At 46.6% G+C, this 18,166-nt stretch overlaps 1 protein-coding gene across 1 annotated transcript in view; it reads left to right on the top strand.

Annotated features, from left to right (window-relative positions):
* Window positions 1-18,166, top strand: part of LOC311242859 (LIM and calponin homology domains-containing protein 1-like) — a 192,548-nt gene that overhangs the window by 171,186 nt on the left and 3,196 nt on the right. Inside the window, 9 exon segments of the mRNA XM_084331921.1 lie at window positions 361-389; window positions 1,017-1,151; window positions 4,121-4,213; window positions 4,550-4,714; window positions 5,011-5,108; window positions 15,208-15,399; window positions 16,106-16,204; window positions 16,825-16,933; window positions 17,878-17,980. Coding sequence (XP_084188047.1) covers window positions 361-389; window positions 1,017-1,151; window positions 4,121-4,213; window positions 4,550-4,714; window positions 5,011-5,108; window positions 15,208-15,399; window positions 16,106-16,204; window positions 16,825-16,933; window positions 17,878-17,980 — 1,023 coding nt within the window.

The raw sequence follows: 18,166 nt of genomic DNA on the forward strand, positions 1-18,166 counted from the left end.
CACACCTTTTGGCCCCCGTACTTCTGAAATGAATCCGGCGCCCCTGGCAATGCCACAGCGTCATTGGCCATGGTTGTAATTTAGCGATAATCACCTGCTATTTGATTACACTTACCTGTTGTTTGCAACCAACATGTCTGCAATCGACAATTCCAATTGTCAAAATGGTAGAGTAACTTAAGGTGTTGATTGTGGTGGACATTAATCGTTTTTAATAGGACGTTAATATTGCCATGCTTTGTCTTGCTTTTCTTTTATCACCTTCATTGAGTCCCTTGCGTCACCGTTCTCGGGGTTCTCATTGCTAAATCTGTGTCTAATAAATACAATTCAGTCTTATCTTTTCACTTACTTTCACAGAGAACACGGAGAAGGATCACTGTGGCAATGTGAGTAAAACCACCTCATCAGTCTCCTGGCTTTCATTTTCTGGTAGGACTTTCAAAGGGACTTTTTCCTGTTTCTCATCTGGCTGAAGCAGTGTTAACGGCGTACATGGGTTAATATCGACAGTGGACTACAATAAAGTTGCATAGTCTCAATGCATAACATCACACAAACTGATACTTTTCTTGGCTTCAGTATTATATGTCAATGATATGTTACTCTAGAGTCTTCATTAATGGAAGTGGTTTGTTGACCCTTAGATCTAGCACCTCTATTGATTTATCCCACCAGATGAGGATGCTGCAGAAAGTACCCAATAGTGCTTTCCTTTCATTTCAGATCATCTGTCTCTCTCTTTCTTCTCTCTCCATAGTAGGGATCCTTTGGCTAGCATTGGAGTAGCCTAGTGCTGTTGTGGTAGACCAACTGTTTCTCTCTTCTCCCTCCCTCCTTCCTTGTTCTGCCGGATGTGTGTGTGGGTGTATTTGTGTGTACATTGGTGATGATGTGTGTATGGGGGAATGCCCGTGGTTATATATATATGTGTGTGTGTGTGTGTGTGTGTGTGTGTGTGCTGGTTGCATGAGTATTTTTCTATCGTGTGTGTGCACGTTGGTATCTGTGTGTAGTCTGATTCGCGCCTACAGTATCAGGTGTCAGTTTCATTGCCCGAGGGCAGCCGGGGTGACCGCTGGTCTTGGGACCCGGATGAGGAGCGAAAGCGTCAGGAAAGGTGGCAGCAAGAGCAGGAGCGCATGCTGCAGGTACATTAACCATAGAGAGGCCTGAGTTAGCCTGAGCTAGCATGCTGCAGGTACATTAACCATAGAGAGGCCTGAGTTAGCCTGAGCTAGCATGCTGCAGGTACATTAACCATAGAGAGGCCCGAGTTAGCCTGAGCTAGCATGCTGCAGGTACATTAACCATAGAGAGGCCTGAGTTAGCCTGAGCTAGCATGCTGCAGGTACATTAACCATAGAGAGGCCTGAGTTAGCCTGAGCTAGCATGCTGCAGGTACATTAACCACAGAGAGGGCTGAGTTAGCCTGAGCTAGCATGCTGCAGGTACATTAACCACAGAGAGGGCTGAGTTAGCCTGAGCTAGCATGCTGCAGGTACATTAACCATAGAGAGGCCTGAGTTAGCCTGAGCTAGCATGCTGCAGGTACATTAACCACAGAGAGGGCTGAGTTAGCCTGAGCTAGCATGCTGCAGGTACATTAACTATAGAGGCCTGAGTTAGCCTGAGCTAGCATGCTGCAGGTACATTAGCCACAGAGAGGGCTGATTTAGCATGCTGCAGACAATAACCACAGCTACAGGGTTGAGTTAGAATGCTGCAGGTACAATAACTACAGCTATAGGGTGGAGTTAGCCTAAGTTAGCATGCTGCAGGTACAATAACTACAGCTATAGGGTGGCGTTAGCCTTAGTTAGCATGCTGCAGGTACAATAACTGCCGAGGTAGCATGCTGAAGGTACATAGTGTTGTAGTTAGGGATGGGTGTGAATAATGTTTTCCCAGATCGATTCGATTACTTGTGGAGGGAAATCTATTTTAGAACCCATCTTAAAAAGCCTTGACTCAGACTTGATACACTCTGGTCTTGATTCTGACTTGATAACACTCTGGTCTTGGTCTTGACTCTGACTTGATACACTCTGGTCTTGACTCTGACTTGATACACTCTGGTCTTGGTCTTTTTTTTTCTACTTTTTCTCCCATTTTTCTATTTTTCTCCCTTCCCCAATTTCGTATTATCCAATTCTACCCTCCCCTGTCTCGAACGCTGTTAGGCCATGCCTCCCACAAGCCAGCTGCAATGTGGACGAAGCCTTGCATCATGTGTCCCCTCCGGTACTCGAGGAGGCAGCCGTCGCATCTTTTCACCTGCACAGCGCGATCTCTCAGCGGCAAGGGTCTGCGTGGGAGGGACACGCCGCCCCTGTCACTTCCTGATTCTACTGCGCAGGCGCACCAACCGACCTGTAGGAGTCGCTACAACGTCCGATCCCCACCCACCAGCTTCCCACCCCCTAATACTGCCAATTGTATTAGTATGAACGACCAGCCAAGCTGGTAGCAACGCAGAGAGCTGGGCTCGAACCCAGCATCTCCTGCGTTGGTGGCGAGTGCCTTGCCCACTGCGCCACCTAGCCGCCCTACTCTGGTCTTGGTCTTGACTCTGACTTGATACACTCTGGTCTTGGTCTTGACTCAGACTTCATACACTCTGGTCTTGACTCTGTCGGTTTAGGTGATCTCAACTACAACACTATTAACCACAGCTATAGGGCTGAGGTACTTCAGCCACAGATAGGGCTGAGCTAGCCTGCGTAGGCAGGTTGGCTCCAGTTCAATTAACAGCATTTAGAACTGGGTTAGCTGGCTTGACACGCAAATCCTGAGCATGAGTTAGTACATAGTAAGGCATGAGCTAGCATGCTGCTCCCCCAGCTGCAAATAGCTATGGCCAGGTGGAAGATGCACTGATGCTTCAGGATGGGAAAAGAAAATCAAACCTATGCAATGCTGAGGTAGCCTGCAGTGACGTACATTGACTGTATGATGGCAGGTTTTCAGTGATGGCAGGTGTATTAACTAAGTTTGAGTACCCCATGCAAGCTTGCATCCATATTATTTTTGTATTTGGCTTAGGCTACTGTATATATCGGCCTGCTGCAGAATCACATCCCTAACTACTGCTGTTCACACATTGACCACTAGTGGGCAGCTTTGTGCATTTGAAGAGCCTTCAGCTTGGATGCTTCCCAGAATCACTTGTGCTATGCTGCATTTATCTGCACACAATCACTTAGATCAGCTGCTGCTGCTGCCCCCCTCTCTCTCTCTCTCTCTCTCTCCTCACCCAACCAGGGCTGCATCTCAAAGGTCTACATCATCATCCGCTCCGTGTCCACTAACAGAATGTTTACCATGTCCATCTGGCAAGAGATTTAGCCAAAGCAAATAATTGTACTCTAAAATCAGCTATCTTGAATAAAATGGTGAAAGCTAACTCCGGAGGATGCAGGCTGTTGAGATCCACCCAGATGATTGAAAGGCTGACGCATGGATCCTTCGTACCTCTTGACCCGCCTCCTTTTGAGCCTCTGTTGAGTCTTTGTGTCGCCTAGGAGCCTTGACATAGTCTTTCACTCTCAATCTTGCCCTTCTTCCCAGTCTGTGACCCTTTAACTCTGTGCTGCTATGCATGCCGTGTCTTGTGATACAGTCTCCTGGCTTCTGGTCTTTTTCCTTTACTGTTTGCCTCTTTAACAGGTGGTTTGTTTCAGACACCAACAACTAGCCGATTAATCCCACCGCAAGAGTATATATTTACATTCCATTCAGTTCAATACAACTTCATTATCCCACCAAGATTGAAAATGTGCCTTTTATCTCACCAAAGGGAATAATAATAATAATTACAATAATATATATAGAGATATTTGTTTTGAATCACTCACATTTTAAGTCCGTAAAAAGGGACAGACAGGTTTCAGCTAGCACACAGTTCATATAGACTATGATTGTCTTGTATGAACTGTGAGGCTGATAGATAAATAATATACAGTTCAGACTGCTCGGGAAAGACCGAAGCCTTGTGACCGGATGTATTCATATCGCGTCATATTTCTTTCTGCCGGTCCGTCCGACTTATCAGTCCTCTTGGTTTTCTTCTGGTTGATGCACTGTGCCGTGTGTCATGTGTCTGTTGCCTTGGTAACAGGAAAAGTACCAGCTGGAGCAGACCAAGCTGAAGGAGGAGTGGGAGAAGGCCCAGAGAGAGGTGGCGGAGGAGGAGAGGAGATACCACGAGGAGGTGTGTGTCTGACTGTGTGTGTGTGTGTGTGTGTATGTGTGCACACGTGCAGGTGAACGGGGAATGGATGGTGACTGGTAACTTCACATGGATTTACTGGCTCCACTCCCATCAGTTACAATCGGTCCCCCCATTTCACTTCCATCACTCTGGTAATTCATAGCTGTTGAGTCACAGCTTGTGGAGGTAAACAACGCCTGGGCAGACATAGTACTGGCATCCTATAGGACCACGGTCACTCAACGTCCACCTTGTTGTCCGGTAAACTTGTGTCCGTCAGTCGCCGTCGTCCTCGAGGCCTGAATAATTGAGAGGCCTTGTTGTCACTCCCACCAGGAGCGTAGGATACTGGAGGAGACGGTCGCTCCCCTCACCCCGCGCTCCTCCGCACTGCCCTCGCCCGTCCGAGGAGAGCTGCCCTCCACCGCGGACCCCCAGGATACTATCGTCCGGTCGCTGGCCGACTGGGAACGCAAGCAGGAGCTGCTGGAGAAGCAGTCGGTGAGTCGGGGAACCCTTTCACTGCCACACTACCAAACGGTTAACCCTTTTACTGCGACAACACAACAGAAGGTTAACCCTTTCACTGCCACACGACAGCGGGTTAACCCTTTCACTGCCACACTACAGAAGGTTAACCCTTTACTAGGCAGTGTGATAGTAAAGGGTTAACCTTCTGTAGTGTGACAGTGAAAGGGTTAAGGTTTTCCACCTCTGCGATCGGTTGAAACGATATTGACGATCCGTCACATTGTTCAAAACCGTTTTTGTCCGTTTTGGGGGGTTTTGTGCCACAGAGGGGGAGCACTGAAAGCGTGGAGTGGAGACGGAGAGAGAACGACAGGAGCAGTGACATCAGCGCGGCGGATGAGAGCATGAAGACGGGACGAACAAGGTACTCCGGGGCCTGGGGGACTGAATGGCACCGTGCCTGAATGTCGAGCCATGCTTCTCTTAGGGCGTTTTCACACCTAGCTCGTTTGGAGCTGTTGTTCCGGAACCTGGAGCGTTTACCCCCTATTTCGGTTCATTTGGGCATATGTGAACACGGCAATCGCATTCTGTTGCGGAACAAAACAAGCGGGCCGAGACCGCCTAGAGAGGGTGGTCTCGGCGCACTTCCAACCGAACCCGAAGCGACTCGTACTCTGTGAGAATGCAATCGACTTAACAAACCGACACAACTCACTTGCCATACTGTATACGTGTTGCATGATGACGCTTTCGCATTGAATTGGTCAGTTTGTAGTCTTTAGGCAGCTAGATCGGTAGCTGGTCATCGTTGCAAATAATAATAATGAGTCGTGGGTCAACGTGGAGCAGCGATGAGGTACACTGCCTCGTTGATATTTGGGCAGACGATCACATTCGTCAGATGCTGGAGAACACGCACAAGAACACTGAAGTGTACAAAAAGTTTAGTGACCGAATGAGGGAAAGGGGCTTTGAACGGTCTGTCGAACAGCCAAAAAACTTCGCCAACAATATGTCAAACTACGTGATAGTCTTGGGAGAAGTGGAAGTTCGGGGGAGGAAAGGGACACGTTTCCCTGGTTTGACGAGTTGGACAAAATTATAGGTACTAAACCCGTGGTTGAGCCGGTGGCTATTGTGGAGTCTTCCTGTGATGACAGCTCTAACGTTACTCCTAACAACACCATCTATTCTGCCGATGCTGAATCGGATGATGGAAATGGTGAGTATCTCCACTTGTTATGCTGATCAGGGTATATATATATACACACACAACGTTACGTAATAAGATTACAAAAACAGTCAACTATATTCCAACTAAGCACTTTTATCATCTGTCTCTGTTATGCCGATCACCTGTTTTCTGTTTACAAACATACCGTGCTCGAGCCAATCTATGAAAATCTATTAAATCTGTTTTATTTCTTGATAAAATGAATAACCCAAAACAGACATGCTTATTTCAACATAGCCTACTATCGTGTCAATTCCCATGAGCCCATGGTTAATTAATTGTAAACAATGGCAAAATCTTATACTGTAACACATGAGCTGTGTGACTATCATAGGCCTACTCAACATCAGCTCCTCTCTCGCTCTATACCTAAACTGAGCAGTGGTGTTGCTACAGTAGCCTAGTTTGGAAACGGATGGTAAAATAGCATGTACTTTTTACAAATTAATATAGTTGGAAGATAAATTATCATCTTCAATTGTTCTATACTTGGTTATTGTTAAATTCAGCTCCAGCATTATTTAAGAAAAAAGTATTAAAGTATTCAGATTACGTTACTGATATTGAGTAATCAGAAAAGAATACTTTACTGAATACATTTAAAAGCATATAATCTCTAATAAGTAACTGATTACATTTGAAAAGTGACCCTCCCAACCCTGATGCCGATTACCAAAGTTTGTAATAGAAATAGTCTTGTAGCTGTATTACTGCACTTATTTGGCTGAACGGTGTACAACGTTGCAAACCCTGTATTACAGTGAGTAATTACTGGCTTTAATTGACAGTGGCTGATACTGGACCAACGTTGCAAACCCTGTTTACCATGAACATGTTTTTGTTTACATTCTCTTGCAAACTACTAGTTAGCTAGCTACCATGTAGGTTTGGCATTTCAGATATTGCAGTGAGTAATTTCTTGCTTTCATTCGACAGTGGCTGGTACTGGAACAACTGCACTGGATGATACTCCCAACTCTGCTGACACAGAGGGCCGTGCTGCTGATACACAAGGACCAGCAACAGGAAGCAGGAGCCAAGATGGAGGATGCCGACTGGCCATTCCTGGGTCTTAATCGAGGAAGAGGAAAGCCAGATTTGGCCTGTCTGATGAGCTACAGCATTATCAGGCTGAACAGAGGGCATCTGGAGCTAATGCAAGAAGCTCGAATCCACCAAGCCCAAGACACCGCTGCCCTGGAGAACATGCCGAGAGTACAGCGGGAGGCTGAGGAGAGGCGATTCCAAGCCATGCAAGCCCAACAACAGACAAATCATCAGATGTTCATGCAACTGATGGGCACGGTCATCAGTGCTTTGTGTCCGCAACCATATTCCAACAACCCTTTCCATAATTCTTCACTCATTCCACCACCAATGATGCCAGCACCTCAACAGCAACATCTGCCTCCACAGCAACATCTGCCTCCACAGCAACATCTGCCTCCACAGCAACATCTGCTTCCTTCCACAGCAACATCTGCCTCCACGTCAGCATCTGCCTCCACAGCAGCACCTGCCCTACCCTCTACCACCACATCCTCCACAGCCCATCCCCCAGCATGTCAGCCAACCTGGTGAAATGGCAAATCAATCCCTTGATGTCTCGTCTGTATTACATGACGTTAACAGCACAGTTCAGCAATTCTGTCACTTGTAGAATTGAGCACAAGTAGTGTAGTTCAGAACTTGAATTGTTCAGACCTATTGTTATGTTTTACTATGCGTTGAAGCAAATTGAAACATTGCTGGCCTGTTTGTAGAGTTGAGAACCTGCCTGAACCCTGTTAAGATTGTTGGGATTGTTCTGGATGATGTAAGTGAAGAGAAAGGCTTTTCAAAAATAAATTGCACTTTATTTTGCATTTTATAAGAAAATAGTTTACAATTGTATAATCTGTATAAACACTGTTAACAATTTATCTTGTTATTGTATTTTTAAATTGTTAAACCTTTTATAAAATGACATAACATTACAACAAACAGCTTGCCTCCAGTAACTTATTTTCACAACCCTGAGAACGATAAACATAATCCTTTTTACAACCCTGACAGCAATAGAGAGAAAAGAATGACACAAAACCAAGGGCTAGGTATTAATCTGGAGGATTTGATTTGAAGTTACAGGAATCCTGACGTTACATTCTAGAAAAATATCTGCAAGTGCATTTCTAATTTAATTTGCCCTTCCGTTGTCCTGCTGATGGCCTTGTCTGTTACGATGGGGTTGGTTAGAACACAGTTTGCAGAGAGAACGGAGGCAGAGACGAGGATTGATGCTTGGAGAAGGGAAGTTTACTGGAGAACCAAGTACAATACAAATAACATACTGAACTCCTTACAACACTTCTCAATACAAAACAACAAACACTAACACTTACTAGGATGATAACAGTGCAACACAACGTGGACAGGAACGGGGGGAAACAGGAGGTATGTCGCCACAAGGAAGGAAGGGAGGACAGACAGACACCTAAATACCCCTACTAATTAACATTGACAACACCTGGCAGCCCAGTCTACAACATAGAAACAAACAACACAACTAAACACTAAAGCAACTCAAAACACAAAACCAAAACAGTGAACCACATCAAACCAGGGAAGGGAAAGTCAAGGACAGCACACACCAGGACACCACATTAATCACACTATTAATTAAAGTTAAAACTAGTCAGCATGTCCAATGTACTGGCCCGCACCGTCTGCGGGTGACCACCAGAGGGTGGTAGGAGACCATTGTTCACCTCATGTCTGTGGTGCTGACTCAGCCCAGGTCTGGTCTGACCTGGGTGTGTGACATTGTCTCACATCTTCTTCGTCCTCATCCTCCTCTCACTACATTGTCTCCATCAAGGAACTGTTCATTGTTAACTTCACAGAAGTTGTGTAGTACACAACATGCTGCGATGATTTGACTGACCAGGGTAATGTGGGCATCACATTCCTTTAGGAGACATCTCTGAGACGACCAAAGGCACGCTCTAGTCATGCATGCTTGACTAAGGCGATGGTTGAAACCTATCTGTTCTGGTGTTACTCCTCTACCCTCACGGTAAGGTTTTATAACCCAAGACAGCAGAGGGTAGGCCGAATCACCTAAAATGACAAGTGGCACATCAACTCCCTCAAATGCTTCAGTCACTCTTGTTACTAGTGTGCCTCTGTCACCACGCTCATACAGTCTCGACAGGGCCAAAACACGGGCATCGTGTATCCTACCTGGCCACCCAACATTTATGTCCCAAAACTTGAGCTTGTTGTCCACCACACCCTGTAAAATAATGGAATAATGGCCTTTTCTATTGAAGTAATCCGCCGGAGTGTCAGGTGGAGCTCTGATGTTAATATGGGTTCAATCAATGGCACCAGCTACTTGGGGAAATCTCCATTTATCGCGAAAGCCTTGTGCTATTGATCTGAACTGGGCAGCAGAGGGTGTTTTTATATACTGTGGCTTCATTATAACATTTATGGCAGTGACAACTTGTTGAGTTATAACACAGCATGTGGACAAGCCAACGCCAAACAAATGAGAGAGAGCGGTATTCAAGGTTTGTTGCCAATCTCCAGACACAGATTGCCACTCGAACCTCTACACTCTACAGGAACTAGCTTTCTAAATCTGGTAGTGTGACGGGTCAACCAGGGCCGGAGTGTATCACACAAGTGTATGAAAGTCCCTCTTCGCATCCTGAAGTTTAGCAGCCATTCGTGGTCAGTCCAAGTACTGTAGATGTGTGGCCACCAAGCATGGGTACGTGGATATACCCATATGCCCCTGCAGTAAAGGCAGAGAGATAGAACATTTTATTCCAATGTGTCATTAACATTATGGTTTACAACCAGCAAATACAGATCAGGTCAACATGGCAGGTAAGCATAACCTATTGAGCTTACTACCCACCATTCAAATACAACCAATTTGACAAAAAATAGGTTGTATTCCTCCAATGTACAGTTCCCCCCCCAGATTGCAGAATGGGTACAATACAGTATGCATACCTGTCAACCATCCCGTTTTTCCCGGGATTGTATGGTATTTCAACCTTCCTTCCCGCCGTCATCCCGTTCTCGTATTTTTCCCGTATTTTTACATTTTATTTAAATTTTTACAAAATGGCTGCAATTCCCCTCCGTGACGACAGGTGGCGTGGCAGGAGTGTAGATTAGAACGTTAGCACAGGAAGTCAGACCAGAAGACGGTTGCGACCCGAAGAAGAAGAAGAACAGCGACCAGATAAAGGAGGGGTTTAGCGCGAAATGTATTACATTCTACAACTACCTAAGCTGCTTCTTCTTTTTGGAGTTTTACGGCGGACGGCCACCATAATTGGGGCATTTACCGCCACCTACCGACCCGGAAATCGGGCCAGTCTTCCATTCTCCCCTCTCTAACCCCTACTCTAACTACCTAACCTACAAAACAACTACCTACAACCACACCGTTCACCATCCCTGTCCATCTACATCATACTATATACCCCACTCTCTAAATCACGCATAATTCAACTTTCTAACTAACTCCCAACTCTCACCTCCATGGAGTGCAGCTAATGCTGCTACTACCTGATTGAGCCCCCCTCTGCGACACTCCTTGCCCCCTTCTGGCTGACTCTGGACTCCTTGGTCACCCTCAGCCCCCTTTTTCAATTTCCTAACCACCTCCTCCCATGTCAGACCTTCCATACCCAAATGTTGAACCGCTATCCTAACAATCATCCTTACTCTATCTGTTCTACCCTCAATCTTAGCCGCAGTATTAACTACCCCTGCCACGAAGGCCACAATACTCAATTTCTCCTCCCACACCCTCTCTATCCTCCTGCCCTACCCTTTCTGCCACATGCCCTTCTCCAAACTCCTGCACCCTATCTTGACTTCCCTGTCCTACCTTCCTAGCCGCCTCTGCATACAATAACTTACCCTCCCTTCTCACTCTCTGAACCACAACCTCCCTCTTCATCACCTCACAACCCCTAAACGCTACACTATGCTCCCCACCACAACTACAACACTTCAGCTTCACTCCCTCTCCACACTTCCCATAGTCATGCTCCCCGCCACACCTAGCACACCTCTGTCCCTTCCTACATGAAACAGCTATATGGCCAAACTCCTGACACCTATAACACCTAAGAGGACTCTGAACAAATTCCCTAACCCTAAACATCCTATACCCTACAAACACCACACTAGGAACAACCTCACCCTCAAACTGAATCACTACCGTCTCCGTCTCTATCCTATCTGCTCCCCTCTTCATCCTTTCTGCACTCTTAACTATGCCATTACGCTCGTCCCTCCCCGATTCTTCCACCAGCTGCTCTACGCTAACCTCAACCGGTACCCCAGCTATCACCCCCTTGCATCCCCCCTCCCTCTTCTCCCCTACTCTCACTACCTTATTTATACCCACTCCACCAATGCTCCTCATCTTCCTAGCCCTCTCCACCTGCTCCACACTAACACACCCTACGGCCAGATTCCCATCCCCCAAAACTCTCGCATACTTTATCTCACCTAATTGCTCAACAACAAGTTTGGGCAACTCGAACATCCCTAATTTCCGCACTCCCCCCTCCCCCTCAAACCTAACCACTATATGAATCACTTCTGCACTATCATTTCCTCTACCCTCGCCTTCTGACCCACTCGAGCTATCTCCCCTACCCTTCTTCCTCTTTATCCCCTTCCCACTGTCCCTGCTCCTCTTCTCCACCTTGCTCCACCCTTCTCCCCCGCTCTCACCCCCCTCCATACTGTCACCATCTGACTCCCTTCCCCTGTCACGACCGTCCCCGTCCCTATCGACACCCCCCTCGCTCTCACTACCCGCCCCAGCTCCCGCCGTCGAAAGCAGTTCATCATGGATCACTAAGGCGGCCACATCCATCTCCTTGTCACCGTTATAGCCGTCAAACTCGACCCGGCACTTTTTACCTTCGATGCAGGAAACAACCCCCGGGTGCCTCTTGCCGTCCCCCGAAAACACAGCACGACAACGGGATCCCACCCTCCACGCCGGTGCCGCCTCCACATCACTGCATAACTTTCTGTCATCAACTTCCAAGGTCCACGCCAGCACCCTCTCGTCCATCCACCGACACACTTCCTCCCAATTCTCAGGCCCTCCCCCGCCCCGCTTCGACTCCGCTTTCTCTCTCTCTCTATCTCTCCGAGCGACCGGGTCCATCCCTCCTGCACAAATACCTAAGCTTCTTCTTCTTCTTGTGAATTTCCGGCAGTCTAGACACCTTTCGGCGTATTGCTGCCTAACTGTTCTTCTTCTCCTTCTTCTTCTTCTTCGGTCGGCCACCAGCTAAGTAGGGCACTACCGCCATCTTCTGGAATAATTTCCTCCTACAATGTCCATTTCCTTCACCATCATGAAGTGCAGCTAACGCTACTACTTCCCGACCAGGCCCCCCTCTGTGATGCACTCACTGCCCCCTGAGATCTGACTCTGGCCTTCTTGGTTACCTACAATCCCCTTATTTAACTCACCATTCACTTCCTCCCACCTCAGACCCTCCATACCCAAGTGCAGAATTGCCACTTTAACTACCAACTTGATCCTTTCCATTCTACTCTTAACCAAAGCTGTCGCGTTAACGACTCCTGCCACAAAGGCCACAATATTAAATTTGTCCTCACACACCCTCTTTTTAACCTCCTGCACCACCCTCTCCGCCAAATGCCCTTCCCCAACCCCCTGTCCCTTACCTTGATCTCCCTGACCTACCACCCTAGCTGCCTCCGCATACGACATCTTTCCTTCACCTCCTCTACCTAACTACCTAAGCGATACCGGCAAAGTGGGGTTGTTCCCGGAGAGCTCACTCTCGGCCGTGGTTTCTCAGTGTATAATGTATGGTGCTCTCCCTCAACAACATGCGAGTAGGGTGAGACAACACCACTCTTTAGTCCAAATAATACCCTACTTTATACTATATTATTGTCATTCGTTTAATGTAAAGTCAGTCTTATATTGGCACTGCTTTAACGTTGCATTTACCCATAATCCATTGCATAACTTTTGATGAAGTGCAGTAATGAAGAGCAAATGTAAAGTGAATCAATACACAATGAAACAATATCTTTATCTATATCACATGTCAAAACTACTTTAATAAAAGAATATTTCCGTTTTTCATTTCTACTCATTCATCCAAAACAAGACAGCAATTCTACTTCTGCATGCACTGGGAGAATTGAGCTCATAGCACAGATTTGGAGTTGATAGAATGGACATTGCTGTTCCTAGGAAATGTTGCACATGGTGGAAATAATGGAAATTAACATTTCTAACATTAACATTTAGTTTAAAGTTGATACATTGAGGCATGGTAGAATTTCACTTTATATTACAGCAGTATCTGTTTTTAACAACACAATTAGTGTCTGACACTATAGACACATGTTAAAAGTCAAAGTCAACTTTGTCATTTTCCAATTTGTGCAAGACATACAGAAAAATTCAATTACGTGCCCCCCTTCCCACTGTGTATATCGAAAGAGACAATAAACACAAAAGTAACATAGGACACAATATACAACACACAGGACTATGTACAATATAAACAGGGCCTACAATTAAATTAATTAATGAATTAAATAAGAGGTCAAAGAGAACTTAGTGTAAATATTCTTTAATATTCTTTAATTTGTGTCAACGTTATAAAAATCCTATTGTACTCAACAAATTAATTATGATACACCACAATGTGCCCTTTCTATCTATTCTAAATCTATGGCCTCGCGATTCCACGGCTGCGCAGTGCACACAATATATAATATTGCCCACTACGCCACGTAGCCGCCCTTATGTTTTGAACATTTATGTTGTGTTGATGGAATCACGTTAATATAGAGAGATGAAAACAATACAATACGTTATTTCAATTGAAAAAATTTAACTAAGAGTGATTTGAACTCCACAGCCAGCTGACGAACGAGTTGAGCTACGCGGGCCGATGTTAAAACTGGGTGACTAATCCATGATTTACACTTGTGCCAATTGCGTGCGTTTGTCCCTAATCTTTAGTATTGGCACTAATAAATCAGATGTCATGCGACTATGTCATGTTCTACGATACCCATTTCATCATGCGTGTGTGCGAGGCTCGCTCTCGCATTATTATTATTTCTACGAGGCTCGCTCTCGCATTATTATTATTTCTACGCTGCTCATTATTATTATTTCTCTCATACCGGCGTGGGGGCAAAAAACTAGCGTAGGTCAGTGGCCAATCAGAGCAACGCGGAAGGACAACTTGCTTGTGGAAAGTATAGACGCTTGCAACATTGTATCATTATAGTCCCTGTGTCTCCCTGAATCGGAACAAAGCAAACGAACTACAGGTGTGAAAACGCCCTATGAGAGGAAAACACACATTGCTGGAAAGGGGGGACGGCATTCAATATTGCTGAGGTCCAACGGCAGTGTGGCTTTTAAAAATAATTTAAAAAAAAATGTTTAAAGGAGGGCGGCTGGGTGGCGCAGGGGACATTGCGCTCGTCACCAACGCAAGAGACACCGGGTTCGACTCCGGCTGTCGGCGTTGCCTCCGGCTTGGGCCGGCCGTCATACTAACTCAATTGGCAGAGTTAGCGGGTGGAAGTCGATGGGTGGTAATCTGGACGTTGTGGACAGCGACTCCTACAGGTCGGTTGGGGACGCCTGCACAGCAGAGACAGGAAATGGCGGGGGTAGTGTGAGCCTCCCACACGTTACACCTCGCCAATGAGAGTCCGCGCTGGCAGGTGAAAAGATGTGACAGGCTGCCTCCTCGTTTATCGGAGGGGACACGTGATGCAAGGCTTCTATCCTCCCTACAACCGACCAGTGGGGGGCATATGCGAGCAACGTTCAAGACAGGGGAGGGGAGAATTGGCACAGCGGGTAATTGGGATGGGAGAAAAATAGAAAAAAGAGGAGAAAAAGTGGATAACATTTTTTGTTTTTTAAAGGAACACGCCAACAATGAATGGAAGCGGACATGGCCGGTTATCCTAGGCATTGTCCAACTAACACCTCGCCCGAAGGCTAACCGGCCATGTCCGCTTCCATTCATTGTGCTAAGCTAGGCTAACGGGCAGCCAGATAGCTTTCTGCTGAACGCACAGAGAGGAAACTGGTATCTATCTTCTTGTCTCTGGAGAAGACGGTAAGCTAATTTCCCAAAATGTTGGCGAGTTCCTTTAAATTCACAACAGAAATATATAGAAACATAAACTGTCCTGTGTATTTTCTCTATGTGACGTGTTTATCATTATGCTGAAGCGGCTCTTTCCTCCTCAGCTCATTCAGCCAGAACAGCAGCCAGGCGGAGACGCTCTCGCAGAGCCTACAGAACGGCCAAAGACCCCCCCCCATGAGCCAGCCGCAGGCCAAGAACCACTCCACTCCGACCAAGAAACCAGTAGAGTTCTCGCTGGACTGCAGCAAACCCAGCCGCCCTGCTGGAGACAGGAGGTGTGTGTGTGTGTGTGCGTGTTTGTGCATACATGTGTGCATGTGTGTGTTTTTGCCATAAAAGACATGCATGCTAGGTGCATACTCCTGCCATTGCCCTCGATCAAGTGACTAGCATTAGAGCTGTAGTTGGTCCCTGGGCATCGAGCTGTGGCTGTGCTGCTCCTGCATAAATATGGTGGTTAAAAGTTGAGTCTGAACTATTATTGCTATCCCAGCCCCAGTTGAGTATGTGTTGATGCATGTGTTGATGGTTATATGGCAGTTGTATAACCTTCAATGCAATTTTTTTTTGCCTTTATTTGCCAAAACATGATGTCACATATTACTATAGCCTACAACTACTAAAAGAAACTTGTTACTACAAGGTTCCTAGTGGATGTTCAGATATCTTGCATTTCACCTGAATGGCCAGCAGATGGCATCTTGTATAATTCTCCACCTCATATTCTTCCTCCTCATCAAGAAACAGTGTCACAACAAACAAGCTACTTTTAACAATGGCTACTATTTGGTAACGGCATGCCTAAAATAGAATGTAAACATTCCAAGCAAAGATCAGAAAAGAGATACTTTTGTTTGAGATCAACATCGATTTACAATGTCGATCTCATTCAGGCTGGGATTGGTGCATTTCTTCCTCAGGAAGCCAATAGGGTTGCTTCAGCTGTGTGTCATCATGTTGCATGTTGCTGTCCATCTCTAGGTGTGGCCCCATTGATAATAACATGATGGGCTGCTGCAGCCCATTAAAGTCACCCACATCATGCCCTCCATCAGACAAGCTGCCTCCATCTCCAAACAGGTACTGCGTTTCATGTAGTCTACACAGGGGGGCGCCAAACTCAATTAGTTTCTGCCTTGTTATTGTGCTGTACTGCGTCCATTTATCCACCATTCTCGTGAAGTGTGCACTGCAGCACTAGCCTCCTGTAAGTAAGACCCACTGGGATTTCAAGGCAGTAGATGGGAGAGATAACTGGATACAGAATAAATACACTCTCTTCCACTACTCACCTTGCTTTTGATTAATGGATAATGCATACAGTACATAGATTATGTTGTTTCATATGTGAGAGATGCTTCACCTAATTTTCCTATTGAATACATCACCGCCATAATGAGTATGGATCATTGGAAATTAGAGGATCCTTACTGAGTCTGATATATGGTCAACAATCGCTGCAATATTTTAAAAAGAAGTAATAATAATAATAAAGAATCCTTGAATTGCACACTCTAGCAATTTTTGGATTCTCTGCTGCAGTATCATTTTGAGTATAAGATTAATTCAGTGCTCAGCAGTCAGTGTAAATTGACTTGGGTCTGACAACACCATTGCTCTCGTACACTATCTCTCTCTCTCTCTCTCTCTCTCTCTCTCTCTTTCTGTCTCCGTCTCTCTCCCTGTCTCTCTCCCTCTAGGTCAGTGAGTGGGAAGAAGCTGTGTTCCAGCTGTGGCCAGCCTCTGGGCAAGGGGGCCGCTATGATCATTGAGACTCTCAGCCTCTACTTCCACATCCAATGCTTCAAGGTTACATTGATGTCATTGTCTTTATATGGTTTAGTGATGTTTCCTTCTTCTGCCAATGGTGGCTATTCACATTTTTCTGGGGATTATTTGGGATGTGGATCTGTAAGATAATTCTATTCTTTCTTTCTTTCTCTCTCTCTCCCTCTCTCTCTGTCTCTCTCTTTCTCTCTCTCCCCGTCTTTCTCTCTCTCTCCGTGTCTCTCTCTCTCCCGTCTCTCTCTCTATCCCTCTCTCTCTCCCTGTGTCTCTCTCTCTCCCTGTGTCTCTCTCTCCCCGTCTCTCTCCCTCTGTCTCTCCCCGTCTCTCTCCCCGTCTCTCTCCCTCTGTCTCTCCCCGTCTCTCTCCTCTCTCTCTCTTCCTGTCTCTCTCTCTCTCTCTCTCTCCCTGTGTCTCTCTCCCCATTTATCTCTCTCCCTGTGTGTCTCTCTCCCTGTCTCTCTCTCTCCTCCCTGTCTCTCTCTCTCCCCCTCTCTCTCTCCCTGTGTCTCTCTCTCCCCATTTATCTCTCTCTCCCTGTGTGTCTCTCTCTCCCCGTCTCTCTCTCTCCTCCCTGTGTCTCTCTCTCTCTCCCCGTCTCTCTCTCTCTCTCCCTGTGTCTCTCTCTCCTCCTTTATCTCTCTCTCCCTGTGTGTGTCTCTCTCTCCCCGTCTCTCTCTCTCCCTGTGTGTCTCTCTCTCTCTCTCTCTCCCCCGTCTCTCTCTCTCTCTCTCCCCCCGTCTCTCTCTCTCCCTGTGTCTCTCTCTCTCCCCATTTTTCTCTCTCCCCCGTCTCTCTCTCTCCCCCGTCTCTCTCTCTCTCTCTCTCTCTCTCTCTCTCTCTCTCTCTCTCTCTCTCTCTCTCTCTCTCTCTCTCTCTCTCTCTCTCTCTCTCTCTCTCTCTCTCTCTCTCTCTCTCTCTCTCTCCCTCCCCCCCCTCTCTCTCTCTCTCTCTCTCTCTCTCTGCAGTGTGGGGTGTGTAAGGGCCAGCTAGGGGACACCACCACAGGGACCGATGTAAGAATCAGGAACGGCCTCCTGAACTGCCACCAGTGCTACACCCGCTCCCGCTGTGAGTCTCACTCACTCAGATACTCACTATTGGGGGGGCAGGTGGCGCACGGAGATTACGTTCGTCACCAACACCGGGAGACACTAGGATTCGCCTGTTCGAATCCAGCTCCCGGCGTTGCTATCAGCTTGGCTGTCCTCTCACACTGATACAATTGGCTGTATCAGGGGGTGGGAAAGCTGAAGG

This window comes from Notolepis coatsorum, assembly GCF_963971535.1.
Source record: "Notolepis coatsorum genome assembly, chromosome: 16".
In the NCBI taxonomy this organism is placed as follows: domain Eukaryota; kingdom Metazoa; phylum Chordata; class Actinopteri; order Aulopiformes; family Paralepididae; genus Notolepis; species Notolepis coatsorum.